This window comes from Diutina rugosa (genome assembly GCF_008704595.1).
Source record: "Diutina rugosa strain CBS 613 chromosome Unknown scaffold7_size311281, whole genome shotgun sequence".
Taxonomy (NCBI): domain Eukaryota; kingdom Fungi; phylum Ascomycota; class Pichiomycetes; order Serinales; family Debaryomycetaceae; genus Diutina; species Diutina rugosa.
The window spans coordinates 160,074-174,785 of record NW_022995140.1 but is presented as its reverse complement, the minus strand read 5'-3'; the positions used below and the strand labels follow the sequence as shown (position 1 = coordinate 174,785).

The 14,712-nt window shown below is 48.2% G+C and overlaps 7 protein-coding genes across 7 annotated transcripts; 2 read left to right on the top strand and 5 right to left on the bottom strand. All coding sequences in view use genetic code 12, as the record gives it.

Annotated features, from left to right (window-relative positions):
* Positions 1–1,834: 1,834 nt before the first annotated feature.
* On the bottom strand, positions 1,835–3,796 carry DIURU_002859 (uncharacterized protein; the record flags this gene model as incomplete). The annotated part of the gene is made up of 1 exon (XM_034155556.1): positions 1,835–3,796. The coding sequence occupies one exon, from the start codon at positions 3,794–3,796 to the stop codon at positions 1,835–1,837; it is 1,962 nt and encodes a 653-aa protein (XP_034012390.1).
* A 191-nt stretch (positions 3,797–3,987) lies between these two features.
* On the bottom strand, positions 3,988–4,425 carry DIURU_002858 (uncharacterized protein; the record flags this gene model as incomplete). Its single annotated transcript, XM_034155555.1, has 1 exon — positions 3,988–4,425. One exon carries the CDS (start codon positions 4,423–4,425, stop codon positions 3,988–3,990), a length of 438 nt encoding a protein of 145 aa, XP_034012389.1.
* Positions 4,426–5,019: 594 nt separating this feature from the next.
* Positions 5,020–5,610, top strand: DIURU_002857 (uncharacterized protein; the record flags this gene model as incomplete). Its single annotated transcript, XM_034155554.1, has 1 exon — positions 5,020–5,610. One exon carries the CDS (start codon positions 5,020–5,022, stop codon positions 5,608–5,610), a length of 591 nt encoding a protein of 196 aa, XP_034012388.1.
* Positions 5,611–5,701: 91 nt separating this feature from the next.
* Positions 5,702–7,591, bottom strand: GUT1 (glycerol kinase; the record flags this gene model as incomplete). Its single annotated transcript, XM_034155553.1, has 1 exon — positions 5,702–7,591. The coding sequence occupies one exon, from the start codon at positions 7,589–7,591 to the stop codon at positions 5,702–5,704; it is 1,890 nt and encodes a 629-aa protein (XP_034012387.1).
* Positions 7,592–8,703: 1,112 nt separating this feature from the next.
* DIURU_002855 (NADH/NAD(+) kinase) lies at positions 8,704–10,185 on the top strand (the record flags this gene model as incomplete). Its single annotated transcript, XM_034155552.1, has 1 exon — positions 8,704–10,185. The coding sequence occupies one exon, from the start codon at positions 8,704–8,706 to the stop codon at positions 10,183–10,185; it is 1,482 nt and encodes a 493-aa protein (XP_034012386.1).
* A 90-nt stretch (positions 10,186–10,275) lies between these two features.
* Positions 10,276–11,214, bottom strand: DIURU_002854 (uncharacterized protein; the record flags this gene model as incomplete). The annotated part of the gene is made up of 1 exon (XM_034155551.1): positions 10,276–11,214. One exon carries the CDS (start codon positions 11,212–11,214, stop codon positions 10,276–10,278), a length of 939 nt encoding a protein of 312 aa, XP_034012385.1.
* A 1,251-nt stretch (positions 11,215–12,465) lies between these two features.
* CRZ1 (DNA-binding transcription factor) lies at positions 12,466–14,016 on the bottom strand (the record flags this gene model as incomplete). Its single annotated transcript, XM_034155550.1, has 1 exon — positions 12,466–14,016. The coding sequence occupies one exon, from the start codon at positions 14,014–14,016 to the stop codon at positions 12,466–12,468; it is 1,551 nt and encodes a 516-aa protein (XP_034012384.1).
* Positions 14,017–14,712: the final 696 nt, after the last annotated feature.

The following is a 14,712-nucleotide window of genomic DNA, read 5'->3' as shown; positions in this document are numbered from 1 at the left end:
GGGGGTAAAAGGGGGTTCACTAACTTTCGTAGTGGAGAGGTCAGTGGGAGGCGCTGAGGGTTGATATATAAAGTACATCGTTAGCACTGTGTGCAGTACACGTCCTGAAAAAAAGCAATTTTTTTCTCACCAGGCGTTCCACATATACCCGGGTGCTGGGGGCTCCTAATACCGGGATCGGCCAATGGCAAGCGCGCTTGATAATCGCTGATATCGCACGACGGGAACCCATCCACGACCCTCCCATGATAGCGACGAAATGTGGAGAAAACAGCCCTCGAGCAACGCTTGCCCGAACCCCCCCCACACCGGTTACCTAAAAACGATTTTTCATGACCAAGCGGTGCTCCTGGCGCCGAGTAAATACTACACTATGACTTCATTGGTTGCCACTAGTTGCTTTCTTTCTAGAACACCCCCGGGCCCCAAAGCAAAATAGATTTCTGCACATCGCACCCCCCGCCTAGGGATGGGGGGAGAAAAAGTTGTCGATAACGGGGGCTGCTGTGTGAGTAATGATTCGTCCATCCGCTACCAATCACGGTTGACCGCCTTTTCTCCGAGAGCTTATTCGTGTGAACATATAGACTTTTACCCTTTTGGCTTACTTTCATCTCGCCCGGCGCTAGCAGGCGCAACCCCTTCCTTATCGGGACCGGACTAACGGCCCAGCGGGAGCACCCCATGTGCTTGCGACCAACTTAAGCGAACCTTTCGCAAAAACCACGCCCTCGACGAGAGGACTTTCCCCTTTCGTCTCGATAAGAACAAAACAAATCACTATTACCAATAACACCTAGATACACGTTGTGACCTTATTCTGCNTTTTTTTTTTTTTTTTTTTTTTGCGGGGCAGGTCGAGATTGTTATCACAAGCTTGAGCCCGGGACGTAAACGAGAACCAAGCCCCACGCCTGAGAGCGTGGGGTCGAAAACAGGCATTCATAACCCCTTGGGGGCTCGGGTAACCGGATGGTATACCTCGGTTAAGTCTCGAGACCAGTGATACCATAACTCACAAGACCCCTTAGCTCGTTAAACGATATTCCGCTCTCTCTCTCTCATATCAAATGACTAAATTAATATTGAGCTGAGTTGCACTGAGAGATCGTAATCGGTTATCGAAAGCTCCAAAAGGAAACTGCACAAACCCCGAGAGGTTGCAAATCACCACGATTTTGAGTTATCGACGGAGCTACGAACAACGTGGCGGGGTAATTATTGAAGTGTGGGGACTCCTGGATGTTATCAACGAACAAAATGGGCTGAGACTAAATTTGAAACGCTCAGCTTAACAGCAATCAGTGGTAAAAAACTGATTGTAACATAGTTAGAATTGAAGCGTGTGGATTGGCTGATAAGGTGTCGTTGGCACAGAGAAGTCTGTATATCCAAGAAAATTATAGTTTTCTATGTTGTTTATGGGGAGCCGGCTACCATAATAATACTTTGTGCCAATAGCCCATTATCAGCCAATAAGTTATGGTAAGTTTTCAATGTTCCCAGCGACAAATTGTATTCATCTACTCACCTTCCTCGAATAGTCATTATCGCGAAAGCGGCAAATAAGCATGATATTTGGTTAAACACAAAAAAGCGAAAAACGATTTTTCGAAAAAAGGTCAGTTTGTCCGAGTGGTTAAGGAGTTTGACTCGAATTCCTTCGAGGCATCAAATGCTCTCTGAGCGCACAGGTTCGAGTCCTGTAGCTGACGAAACTTTTTGCGTCGCTGTTAAGATTTAGTTTTCTTATAAAGCTCAATGGTAGCTACATTAATCTTTTTTTTTTTTTTTCAAGTTTCGTATATTAACCTGAGTTGGGATGATTTCACACTCAATGCGTCTCCAGCTCAATCTCAGCATCATCCGCATTTAATGCTTCGTCATCAACGCCCACTTCAACTTGCTCTAACTCATCAACGTCAATATTATCGTTGACAGATTCATCAATTTCGATGTCGGCGTCATCGCCAAGATCACCGAGTGGGTCGGCATTAGTTTCCGTCTCATTCGAATCAGCAATTTCTTCAGGTTGAGCCGCCGCCTCCTCCAAAATCTTGGAAACTAAACCCTCCCTCATTTGAAATTGCACATTCCCTTTGGCACGTACCAATTGCAAATATTGGTCATTGTCGTTACCTAGGGTGTTAACGCTGAAATCGATTTGCAGCACGTAATCCAGCCAGGCATCTAATCCAACCACTACTTGAGCTCTACCCTTTGTATCGCGGTACTCAACAAAAGTATCATACAAGTAATCACGATATTCAAAAATGAGTTCTTTAGTGCGGTGAAATTGTTTCCAGGCTTGCCACTGATCAACATCTTGGGGAGCTTGGGCGCTGGCAGCTTCAAGCGCGGCCGATAATTGTCGGTGGAAGTCTTGCACTGTGGAATCAGCAAACAGATCAATCACATCGATCGTTTCCTGCAACACCTTGAAATATTGCTTCACAATTCTAGTGTGAGCAGGGGCCATAAGCGCAGTGACTTCTCGTCCCATGTCTTCCGCAATCTGGTATGCTTCAGCAATTTTGTCTCTGAATTGTTGACGCGACACCAGCTCAGGATATTCGGCGTCATTCAGTTCCAAGATTGCTTCGTAATCCTTTCCTATCTCGATGAGCATCTCGTTAAGCCTCTTATAGGTCGTCATAATCTTAGCGTTAAACTGCTGTAACAATTTCAGAGCCTTTGGTTTGACTTCATCCAAAAGGTCTTGTAAGTGAGGTTCCATCTCGCTCAGAAGACTTTCAGTAGCAAGTTCAAGAGTCTTGTTCACTTTGACCGCAAAGTAGTTGAGCAATTGGTCAACGTATTGATGGGTTTCAACCAAATCTGAGTCGGTATTGTAGGTTTCTAACTTAACTGTTTCCACCTCCACAGGAACATGTCGCTCCCTGATCACTTTGGTGCCATCAACTGTTTCAATGATCGTCTCTACCTTGACGCTAGCTGCCGGAGTTTCTGATTCAGCACTAGTCAATGAGGTTGTACCTTCAACGCTTTCGGTATCTGATTGCGTTACGGTCACTGTTTGCACCACCTGAACGGTCTCATCCTCATACCACTCCTCATCCTCATTGAGGTCGAGACTCTCAGGAGTACTGTCAGGAGCAATCTCAACGTCGTCATACTCATCCCTTTCCTCAACTACCTCCACCGGAGCAACAAGATCAATGGGTTCGGGTTCAGGGTTGTCTTCGGCCACCAGGGGAGCCGTCTTGGTATTCAACTTGTCTACCCAAGAAGTGATAAGCAGCCAAAAGCCAGCCGATTCATCGCCAACATTAATGGAGTTGGGAAAGAATCTCTGCTTCAAGTTTTTGATTTGAGGATCCACAGTAACCCAATAAAAGCGATTGGCTTGAGTAATGACTCGATTGTAGTATGGCTTTGCCCAAGCATCCAAAATGTTGACATAGTACTCAACCTTAACTTTTAACAATTCCAAGTAGAATCTCGATTTCGTCCAGTAAATGTCGGCATGATACTTCACTGTGGCCGCGTGAGTACGGATTTGGTACTTCGAGTCTAAATTGTCGACAAAATCGTAATACCGCAGGCTCACATCGTATTTGGCGTCGAATTTATACCAATGAGGTATCAAGTTTTGCTCAATTAGCTGGTAAAGTTGAAATCCATTCTTGCACGTCAACTCCGTGAAACGACCGGCAGAAGTAATGTCATTAGGAGCAGGCCCGTGCGTGGAACAAGAGGTATTCCACACCCAGAAGGTGTAGGCAAACAATAAGAAGAGTAGCTTCTTCCACCCGAAACGTTTAACACCGAACATTAGCGGGCTAGTAGACGATGAACGACACGGCGGTGATTTAAGGGTCAATCAAGGAAAGTGCGGAATCGAGTATGGCGAGGAGCAGCGCTCGCAACCAAAACAAAGCGAAGCGGCGGGGGGCGAACTAGGGGATGGGATGAGGTCGCGCTTATACGAATGTAGGAATTGTCACATGTATTACCATAACTAATCTAGTCCTTCTTCACCTTTTCGTCGACGAACTTCTTGCCTTCGTTGGTGTACTTGACAACGTAGTCGTAGGCCTGTTTTTCGAACCCATCGAACGATTGGAACACCTGTTGGAGAACGGGGTCGGCCACCTGGTGGAAGTGGTGCTTAGCCGCTTGGATCTTCTCCTCGATCTTGTATTGCTTGAACCACGGCTTTTCGTGGATGTGTTCGTCCAAGAAGGCATGGGTTTGGTCCAAGTAAGGTTGGACAAATTGATGAGCTTTGGCAAGCAGCTCACAGCCGGCGGCGTGGTGGCGAGCCAACGGGTGGAACACCTGGTCGACCCGAGTGTGCAACGGGTTCTCTCTCATCTCAACACATTTGTAGTTGTTGAGATAGAACACGTAGAACAAAAGCACCAGGGCAAAGAGACACTTGATTCTGTTGAACAAACCCATATTCTCCGACGTAGACTTGTACGAAAAAACTGACTTCTCGCAGTTGGGGAAAAACGATCAACAAAAGGCGGCATTCACATGCCTTCGCGCGCCCCTGATTTTGCCATGGTAATGTGATATGACCCCAACCCCGAGAAGGCTCCTACGGGCTGATGAAGGTGGGGTAAGGTTGCAACGCTTGTGCTTTATAACGTGAATCTAAAATGTCGCCGGAATCTCCGAAAGTCCGCTCTAACTGAGATATCGCCGAATTAAGCGGCGTCCACGATTTGCCACCGTAAATATTTAGGCGGGCGGGTTTAAGATTCACAGAGGATTATCCAAATAAGCGAATGTTACCAACTCAATTAAATTAATTTTGTTTAGAAATTTGACTCTCTCGCTACCATAATTCCAAATCGGCTCTTTGTTGAGTGTCACGCCCAATTTCAGCCTCGTAGCGGTATGGTTCCTGGCATTTGATTCCTGCACACAACACGCGGTCAATCTCAGAGACTTGCCCGAAACGGTTCCAATGTAAACATCGTAAATATCCAACAAATACCTTTCTGCGCAACTTAGAGTCCTGATCTCTGGCTTGTGGTGTCTACTCTCATGGATAAGGAAAACATCGACCCAAATGACCAGACGCTGGTTCAAGAGCGCTACCGTGCCAAACAAAAAGAGCTTCGGCAACATTTGAAAATTGTTGACCAGCTCAAATTCGAGTTGATGGAATTGCTGATCGAATTGGAGAACGAGAAGCTCAGCGAGCGACTTCAATCTAAAGCTAAAACTGGCAAAACGGAACATGCCATTTACAAGCAGGCTCACCAAGAAACGACGGCTGAACTTAGAGTTTTGGATGATGTGCAAAATATCCCGACATCTCCGACTCCGCTCCAACAAATCAAGAAGAAAGCGTCGTTGCTTAATGACGATTGGAATCCGATGGTGCAACAATTAGGCCAGGAACTTCATCGCAAAACGTCCAGACTCAATCAAAATGTCCAAGTCAAGACGTCCCAGTTTTTTAACGATTTGATGGTGAATCTCAGTCCACAGAAATCTCCCACCCGAAGTCCGTTGCGGCCAGATGTGCGAGGACGTATACTCTTCGACCAAGAAGTACAAGTGGTGGACATCGATGATTACGAGAGCGACGACGACTTTCAAAGACAAGTGATGCCCCAGTCGGTGATATGATCGACGCCGAGACGATTCTTCCATAGCATACTAGCATCTTCAACCATCCCAATGTATAATATTCAATTTTTATGGTATTTATTAATAAAGTTTATTCAATTTCGGGGTCCAACCAGTCTTGAGCTCTGGACACGGCCTTTTCCCAACGCTTCAAGTTCTTAACTCTTTCGCTGAGTTCAATTTCACAAGCAAACTCCCGTTGATTCTTCTCACCTCTGATCTTCTCCTTCAAATCCTTGAAATCCTTCCACACCCGCTGTTCAGGATCCTTCGCCGCCATCCCAGCAGCAATCGCAGCACCCAATGCAGTACATTCAGCGATCGGCGCCCGCCCCACATTGATCATGGGACCAAGGATGTCTGATTGAATTTGCAATACTTCGTCGGCCTTCGACATACCCCCGTCTACCCGCAAAAGCACGAACTTGTCGTCCTCATCAGGATTCAGAGTAGGGTCTAAAGCATTCTGTTTGTTCAAAGCATCCAGCGCCATGGCCTCCAAGATTGCTCGAACCTGGTAGCAAACCCCTTCAATTGCTGCCCGAGCAATATGTCCAGAAGTAGTGTATTGAGTCATCCCAAAAATGGTACCCCGAGCGCCACGATCCCAGTAAGGGGCATACAAACCAGAAAATGCCGGAATAAACACCACGCCCCCGGAATTGTGTACTTGTGAAACCAAAGGCCCGATATCGTGGGCGTTTTCAATCAATTTCAAGTTATCCCGCAACCACTGGATAATCAGCCCAGCAACTGCGATCAGCCCCTCGAGTGCGTAATGGGGTTTACCGGATTCTCCTTCCAAGTGGGGGAACCAGTAGCCAAAAGTTGTCAAAGTACCGTGTTTCGAAATAATCTTCTCAGTACCATTATTGAACAAAAGGAAACAACCGGTACCATAGGTACACTTAGCGTCGCCTCTTTTCAATGCTAATTGACCAACAAGAGACGCCGATTGGTCACCTAAACAACCACAAAGAGGAGTCCCCGCTAACGTTTTAAGCATTTCGAGCGCTTCATTGGTAATCTTGTTGTGGAAGCCCAATGAGACCAAGTTGGGCACCGAGAATGTCCCGTATAACTCAGACAGAGACACGATCTTGGGAAGACGAATGCGCTCGGGGTCGATGCCCCAGAAGTCTAACAATTCCTCGTCGTAGTCCATCGTCTCCAAATCCATGAAGTACGTCCGCAGGGCGTTGGTAACATCCAGGACAAACGCCCGCTCGCGAGTCATGTGGTAGATCAACCAGGTGTCAACGGTACCGAACATGAGGTTACCGTCACCCTTTTCGTATTCTTCCCGGATATCATCATCGTTATCGATCAACCACCGAAGCTTAGCTGCGGAGAAGTACGTCAGCAATGGCAACCCGGTTTTCGCCCGCAACTCTTCCTTTTGTTCCTCGTCGGTCATCCGCTCCAAATGTTGGACGATCTCGGCGGTACGGGTATCCGTCCAGGTGATCCCATTACTCAAGGGTTTACCAGTCCGTCTCAGCCACACGATGGTCGTTTCCCGCATGTTGGCAATACCGATCGCCCGCACCTTATACTTTGTCTTCAAGTTGGGGTCTCGGTTTATCCGCTTCAACGTGATCATGCACGCGGTAAGACACTGGAGGGCGTTGGCAAGGATGTGTACCGGCATACACTCGACCCAGCCCGGTTGGGGGAATCTAAGGGTGGGCCCGACACTAGCACTATTGTTTTCCACCATGACGTCGTCGTTAATGGAGATGGCCACCCCTTCCGCCGAGAAAATGGGTTGGTTGTGGCGCATCAACGACAGCCGTCTCCGAAACTGGTCGGTGTTCAGCGACTCAGCAGGCGCCTCCGAGGCTGACGTCAGGTACTCGATCTGGTGCTTCGCCATCTCCTCCCCGTACTGGTTAAATAAAATACATCGCGCCAGGGTGGTGCCAATGTCGATTGCAGCCACGAGTGGCTGGGTATCCTGAACACTGTTGCGCCGGGGCATGTGGACGACTGATAACAAGCAACAAAAGTTTTCACCCGCCGCCTTCGCTTAACGGCGAGAGGTGCGACACACAAACGCGCGCTTAACAAATGGCAGCAGTGCGGGGGATCCGAGGACCAAAGGCGGCGGTGCATTTGTGGCGTTTACACCGCGATGCCCGCCCCTTCGGAGCCCACTAGCTACCCCGCAATCACCCCTCTCTACCAGGAGCTACTGCTACCGGTGGTGTTACCCTATTGGGGAACCCGTAGGAGACATCGAGGGAGTACGCCACAACGGCGTGGGGTTCCATCAGGGCACCCTGCAACGCACGTCATCCTCAGTGTCAAAGCGTCACACGCGGGCCTGGCGTTATAGTCCCGAAAATCTTTTTCGCTCGCCTTCCCCCCAATGCCGCGCGGTCAGTCACCCCGCCGGTGTCGGATGAATTCAGGTGTCCGAGAGTTTGGGCGAGGTTCGGCCTCCGGTTATAGCGAAAAAAAAACCTCCGAACCGACACCAGGCTCCATTTTCCAAGTATAGAGGGACTCTCACACATAGGGACATCATATTTCTTTTCCCGTCAGCGTACAGACGCTGTCTAAATACCCAATCATGAGGTCGAAACGCGCCTGCCAGTTGGTTAAACAAAGCTGCTCGAGGGCAGCAGCACTTATACGTAAACTTGCCATCCAGACAACGCCCAGCCGGAGCACGCCATACCTGGCATAATTTTAAGGTTCACTAAGACCGTTGCTACCAGGCAAGGGACGGGTCGGCTAGCAATGTGACACAGAACCCTGATCTTGGCTCTAGCACCTACGGTATACCATTATGGGCACCGCGCTCAGAATGCTCACTAGTGACGGTTTGACTTCGACCATCTCCGTGATATCACCGATTTTCTCCGATTGCAACTACCATATCTAGTAAGCTATTGTTCTCGAAGTCGTCATCTTCTTTGCTACGCTCACACTGCGTGGCCGCTGACATGTCTGCTACAAAAAAAGTACCGCCGGAGTTCGGCGTATGCCGTACGCCAATTTTGCTCCGCCAAATCCGCACCCACTACCACCGTGCTGGCAGTTAATCTCGGATCGCCGCCGACCACTCCCGCAGCATTTAGAACCCCGATGTCGGCCATGCCGTTTCGAAAAGACGTGCTTTCGCCGCCCCCTGCCAAAGACTACTCTCGTCTGTCCCTGTCGTCACTGGTGAACAAGCTATTGCGGGAAAAGCCCATGCTCCACAGCAAATTGTACTGTGACTCGATCCGGAACCGAGTGCAATCCACCATCACTAAACTAACCGATGAAAACGGCCGGATAAAGCTGGTGTCGTCGCACACCGAGCTCGCCGAAACCGCCAATGGCGTCCGGCTCATGGCCCGTCTGTTGTCTCGTGCCAAGATCCAACTCGACGCTAGAGCCATTATGATAGTCACCAAGGCTCGAGACAATCTGTTAACTTTCGTTACCAGGGAGATCGTCAAGTGGTTGCTTACTCGTGACCGTAACATCGTCGTTTACGTCGACGCTCATTTGAAGAAGTCTAAACGGTTCGACGCTAACGATATACACGCGATGTGTCCTAAAGCCGGGCATTGTCTCAAGTATTGGGACCGCAAGTTAGCATCTACAAACCCCGAATTATTCGATCTTGTCATCACCCTTGGTGGTGACGGTACCGTGCTTTACGTATCCAGTTTGTTTCAACGTATAGTGCCACCGGTAATGCTGTTTTCTATGGGTTCCTTGGGGTTTTTGACCAATTTTGATTTTGGCGACTATAAAGAGAAGGTTAGCGACGTTATCGAAAAGGGCGTCATCGCTTGTTTGCGGATGCGCTTTACCTGTCGTCTTCATGACGCTAATGGTAAGCTTGTTAAGGAGCAACAGGTGCTCAATGAGTTAGTTGTTGATCGCGGACCCCTGCCTTTCGTTACAAATCTCGAGCTTTATGGCGATGGGTCTTTGCTCACGGTAGCTCAGGCGGATGGTCTTATCATCGCCACACCTACCGGCCTGACGGCGTACTCTCTCAGTGCTGGCGGCTCGCTTGTCCATCCCGGAGTATCAGCTATTTCGGTTACTCCGATATGCCCACACACTCTTTCCTTCCGGCCAATTCTCTTACCTGATGGCATGTTTTTGAAGGTCAAAGTTCCTGAGACTCTGAGACTGGTGGCCTGGGCTTCGTTCGACGGGAGACTGCGAACCAAACTTGATAAAGGCTGGTACGTTACCGTTTATGCATCACAATACCCCTTCCCCACCATATCTGCTCTGAAGACTGAATACATCGACTCGGTGAGTAGAAACCTCAATTGGAACGAAAGAAAGCCGCAAAAGCTGTTCACCGATTATCTTAGTGATGATTCCAAACAGAAGATGGACGGCCATCCAGCTTCCACCGACCCCGACAGCCAGCTGTTTGACATTGATTTCAGTGACGACGACGAACTTCGTCTGGAGCTGGGTCTGGGTCTGGGTCTGGTTCTGCTGCTGCCACTGGCTGACGACATTGACGGATTGGTGATGGGAGTGGGTTCACTTAATGGCACAGATAGAACAACAACAGTAACGCTGACGACATCGGTGACGCTGTTTGATTAGTTGACTCAACCGTCCGTCGCATCGCTAATGACTTATATGACTATGACATTTCATTTCCCTGATTTCATACTTAATCTCATATATCAGGATTTACACCTGCTCTTCTTGTCGTCGGGCCCAGCGTCTCAGAATTCTCTTTGCCACGCGAATAACATAGGCAAAGATATCGGTGAGTTCTTGAGGGTTAAGCGCTCGTGGAGGAATACTAGCAGACGCTTCTTGGCAGATCTGAAGTAGCTGAAGACCCATATCACATTCCGCCGCAAACAGTAGCGGACCATGGCAAAATATAATTGAGAGTAGTTCAGTGACAGTTTCAGGATGACAATTAGAAGATCTTATGAGATCATTGCGAAAATTGATTACATCTCGATGCCAATTCGGGAAATCTATTCCAGGCGTAAACTCGAGCTGCCTCGCTGTCATCGTGTGTGCTGCACGGGTGTCGATAGAGTCGTCGCCATGATTATTAAGCCGTAGATCAGATCTAGAAAACACAGGCGAAAGCTCAGTAGTTTTAGGAAGTGGTGGAAGTTGCTTCTTCGGTGACACTTTAATCCCGATTCGTCTTCGATGCCTCAGATTAGATTTGCTGAATACCGGTGTCAGGGGTTCCACCATAGGCAGCAACGGAGGAGACTTCGCCGGAGATCGAATCAAAACGTCTTTTGGTGCAACACCATCATTAGTGACAGTGGATGTTGTAGCCAATGGGGGTATCGAAAATTCTGGTAAAATGGCCCTATCAAGAGCAGATAAGTACAAAGCCGATTGACTCAGTGAATTGTCAAAATCGCAATCATGATTCAGAGAAAGCGACAGAGTTGAAGGCCTGGCATTTTCTTTCATCGTCTCCGGACACGGATTGGAGGAGGCCGTTGAGTTGCCAACTTCAAGCTCATGATGTCCAAATAATGCGGTAGCATCGATTTCAATGCCTTCATCAGCTGAGAGTTCAGGCGACTTTGCTGAATTCGTGTTCGACAAACCCATGGAATCTGCTTTCAGGAGGTTTCCGTCAGGTTCCATGGGTGGCAACAAATCGCAATTCGCTGTATCAACAGACGTAGCAAGTAGTAGCAGCAGATTCTGGTGACTGGATGAATCAAGATTTGGGTTGGGTGTCCCTGTGAGTGACTGATATGTTTCGATCGGCTTACCATGGAATATGGGGTATTGTAGCACTGGCTCGAAATGTGTCATACCAAAATAATTCAGAGAGGCTTCAAGGTAAGCAACTCTTTCATGTAAACATCGGATGTGCTGATGAAGCTGATGCATATAGCCTACCAGTCGATCACGATCTTCTCTTCCAGTCATGTTGATCTAGTTGCGGAATGATCGACGTTCAGGAGAAAGCCAACAAACGGATGAAGTGATGCGTTTGAGTCCATGCCCCAAAATACCGGTGGTTGTTTATGGAATCAGTCGAGACATGGTGCTTATGTTTCATGCTGGTATCCCAGCGATTCGCGAGGTGCCGAGCATGATTGCACGTGAGTTAGTCCGATTGCTAGGTTTGATCCGGCAACAATACATCTTCTTTGAGGGAAATCTGTCACTAGTATCCAGTGGTGTCTTCATACAATTAGGGTCACCAGGCCCCACATTCTTTTGTGATTTGGATCCTTCCCCTACGCGCTCAGTCGAATTGGCTCTCTAACAACCAAAATTGGAAAAATTGAACCTCTACCCAAAATATGATCGGTACAACGTAACTTGATCATTCTGGAGGCTCTATAGATTCTAAAGGTATCACCTTCAAATGTAGCGTATAATGAAGAGGCCGATAACTATGATTAAACCAAGGCAGAGGGTGATAACTTTTTCATGATAGAGGAATAGAAAGCGCCATTACAAACATACCATGTGAAGGTTTTTCATAACACGTTACCTCTTATTTAACTTGTCGATTGTAGCTTTCAGTTGATTGAGATATCCTTTCACTCACGACAAACTTCGGCAGTGTTTACGAAAGTTGATAGTCAGCGACCGAGAAGAAGTTGTGTAAGTTCTAGACACAAATTTTCGAAATTTAGAACCTGAATTCTATAACTTACAAATACATCGTCAATATAACAGGAAATAAACGGGTAATCTAAATCCCAGTTGCCTGCGCATAATTAGTTTCGTCCAAAGTGCAACCCAATGAAGCATTTCTTAGGGTTACACACATAGACTTAATCTATTGCTCTCCGGATAGATCGCCTCATGGTGTCCATCACATGATACGACCTTGCCAGCAATCGAGACAGTAGATGATGTGGCTAACACGCATTCTTAATTGTCTGGGGGTGGCAGAATTGCAACACTGGGCAAACCGTAATTCAGAGGGTCAAGTAAGTCAGCTGCGTTCACGCCCTTTTCGAACTCTTCCTCCTCAATCAACATCCTAATACACTCCTTACCCGCTTCGGTTTGGAAGTGTCGCCGCAAAGCATCAGCTCGAGCAAACTTCCGACCACACCCGTAGGGAGTGCCATCCTTGAGAACACCTTTACACTGGAACTTCTTCTCACCCGTGTGTAACTCCTCGTGTCGCTTACGATCATGTTGTCGAGCAAAGGCTTTCCCACAAACGTTACAGATGAATGGTCGCTCGTCGGTATGTGTTCGTAGATGCAGCTTCAAATTGTATGGTCGGGTGAACCTCTTTTCGCAAAGATGACAAGCGTAAACACTGGGGTGCTTTTGAGTTCGCTTCAGCAGGACATTGGGCAGGGCCAACTCCAAGATCTTTTCGCGGTTAGTGGTACCGTTAATACTAACAGATCCATTATTGCTGACTTCCGAATGACTCAGAATGTCACTTCTAGCTGGCAGAAGGGTATCACGAACCGGCAGTCGCAGAGGACCACGACTGCGGCTCGAGTTCTGCGAGAACTTGCGTCCTCGACGTTGAGAATCGTCAGGCTGAAGATGGCCCAGATCACTGATAACGGAGCCAGGCAGCGTCACAAGATGTGAATTGGGAACGAGATTATAATTCAGTTCCAGCTTCGGTTTGAGCGAGTTAACTGACGAGTTTGCCAGAGAATTTGAGAACAACGAAGGTGTCTTAGCCGCCGTGAGTTCTGGTGCTTGCTGGATGTTGATAACAGGAAACAGCTGCGAGTTATATCTCGTAGATAGAAGACCGTCATCGGTGTGGGTTTGTTGTTGGTTGTATGCCAGAAGGTTGTTCTCCGTTAACTTGCTAAACGACATCGGCAGTTGTTCAATCGTGGGAGCAGTTGGTACGTGAGGTTCCTGGTACTGAGAAAGTTGACTGCCCCCCACACCGGCACCTTGGCCATAGTTCGGACTACTCGGACTGTTGGCACTGTGGAACGATTGTGGGGTGGCCTGTTGACTCAAAAAGGCGTTGGGGTCAAACCCCAGCCCCAGCGTGTCGTACAGGAGTCCCGGCAAGTTGGTTGACAGTACCAGTTGACCCAAGGGGATTTCCTGGTCAAACGTCGAGATATCAAACGTCGGGGGAGCTTGTTGGCCACTGCGGTTATATTGTAAACTCAAATGGTTGTTTTGCTCTTCGATATACGAGCCTGCCGGAGGGTTGGCCAGATGGTAGGAGATGGCGTCGTAGTACGGGGAGTTGACGAGCGACAGGGCATCCAGCGTGGCCAGGTACACCAGGGGGGTGCCCAAGTGGCTGCCAACGTCGGAATGGGCCGAGTGACCGGGGGTATTGGGGTTGAGGAAATCATTGGGGTGGAGGTAGTCGTTGCCCATGACCGTCTCACTAACCGTCATTTCCTCGATTGAAAACAGAGGCACGCCATTGTCCTCCTCTGGGGACGATAAGAAATTAAAAATCTCCTCCTTTACCATTGCCGGGCGCGTATTATCAGCCAAGAACGGGAGAGGACGGTAGTGGCAGTGGTGATGAAAGTGTATATTTTAAAAGTCGTGCATCACCGCTTTATGTGCAGGATGCTTATAGATTAAGGAAAGGAGAGGTCTCGAGCTATGACACCTGCACATAAAAATGAAATCATGACGATTGCGTTCCCATAAGCGGGGGTTACTAGTGTATTGACTTGGACTTCTACTTATTGGCGTTGCTTTAGGATTTTCGAGTCGTAAATCCCGCCTAACCGAGGGATTATCAAAGTCTCTTTTTTTTTTTTATCTCCCGTAATCTATAGACCCCCGACAGCTCGTATGCCACAGATAACTTCATGACTAAGGTCAGCACAATCCTCCACGATGCGGCTGAATAGTCATCGACGGTTGTTTTAGGGATTTAATAGTGACACTGGCTGCTGAATGTCTCACCATGTGTGGTTTTTGGCAGAGAGGCTCGGTAATTACTAGCTATGTAAGGGGTATTTATCTCGTAAGCCAGCGACGGGTCCCGGTCTCGACGATGTGGCCACCGCTTAAAGGTTCATACAACAACGATGCCAAGAAAATACCCTCCAAAGCCTACCCCGGATATCGGACCGATGTCTCATACCATCAACGGAGATAAAATGTTGATGGAGGGGCAGGTACAATTATGTTTGTAGCTGCACTCAGCACACA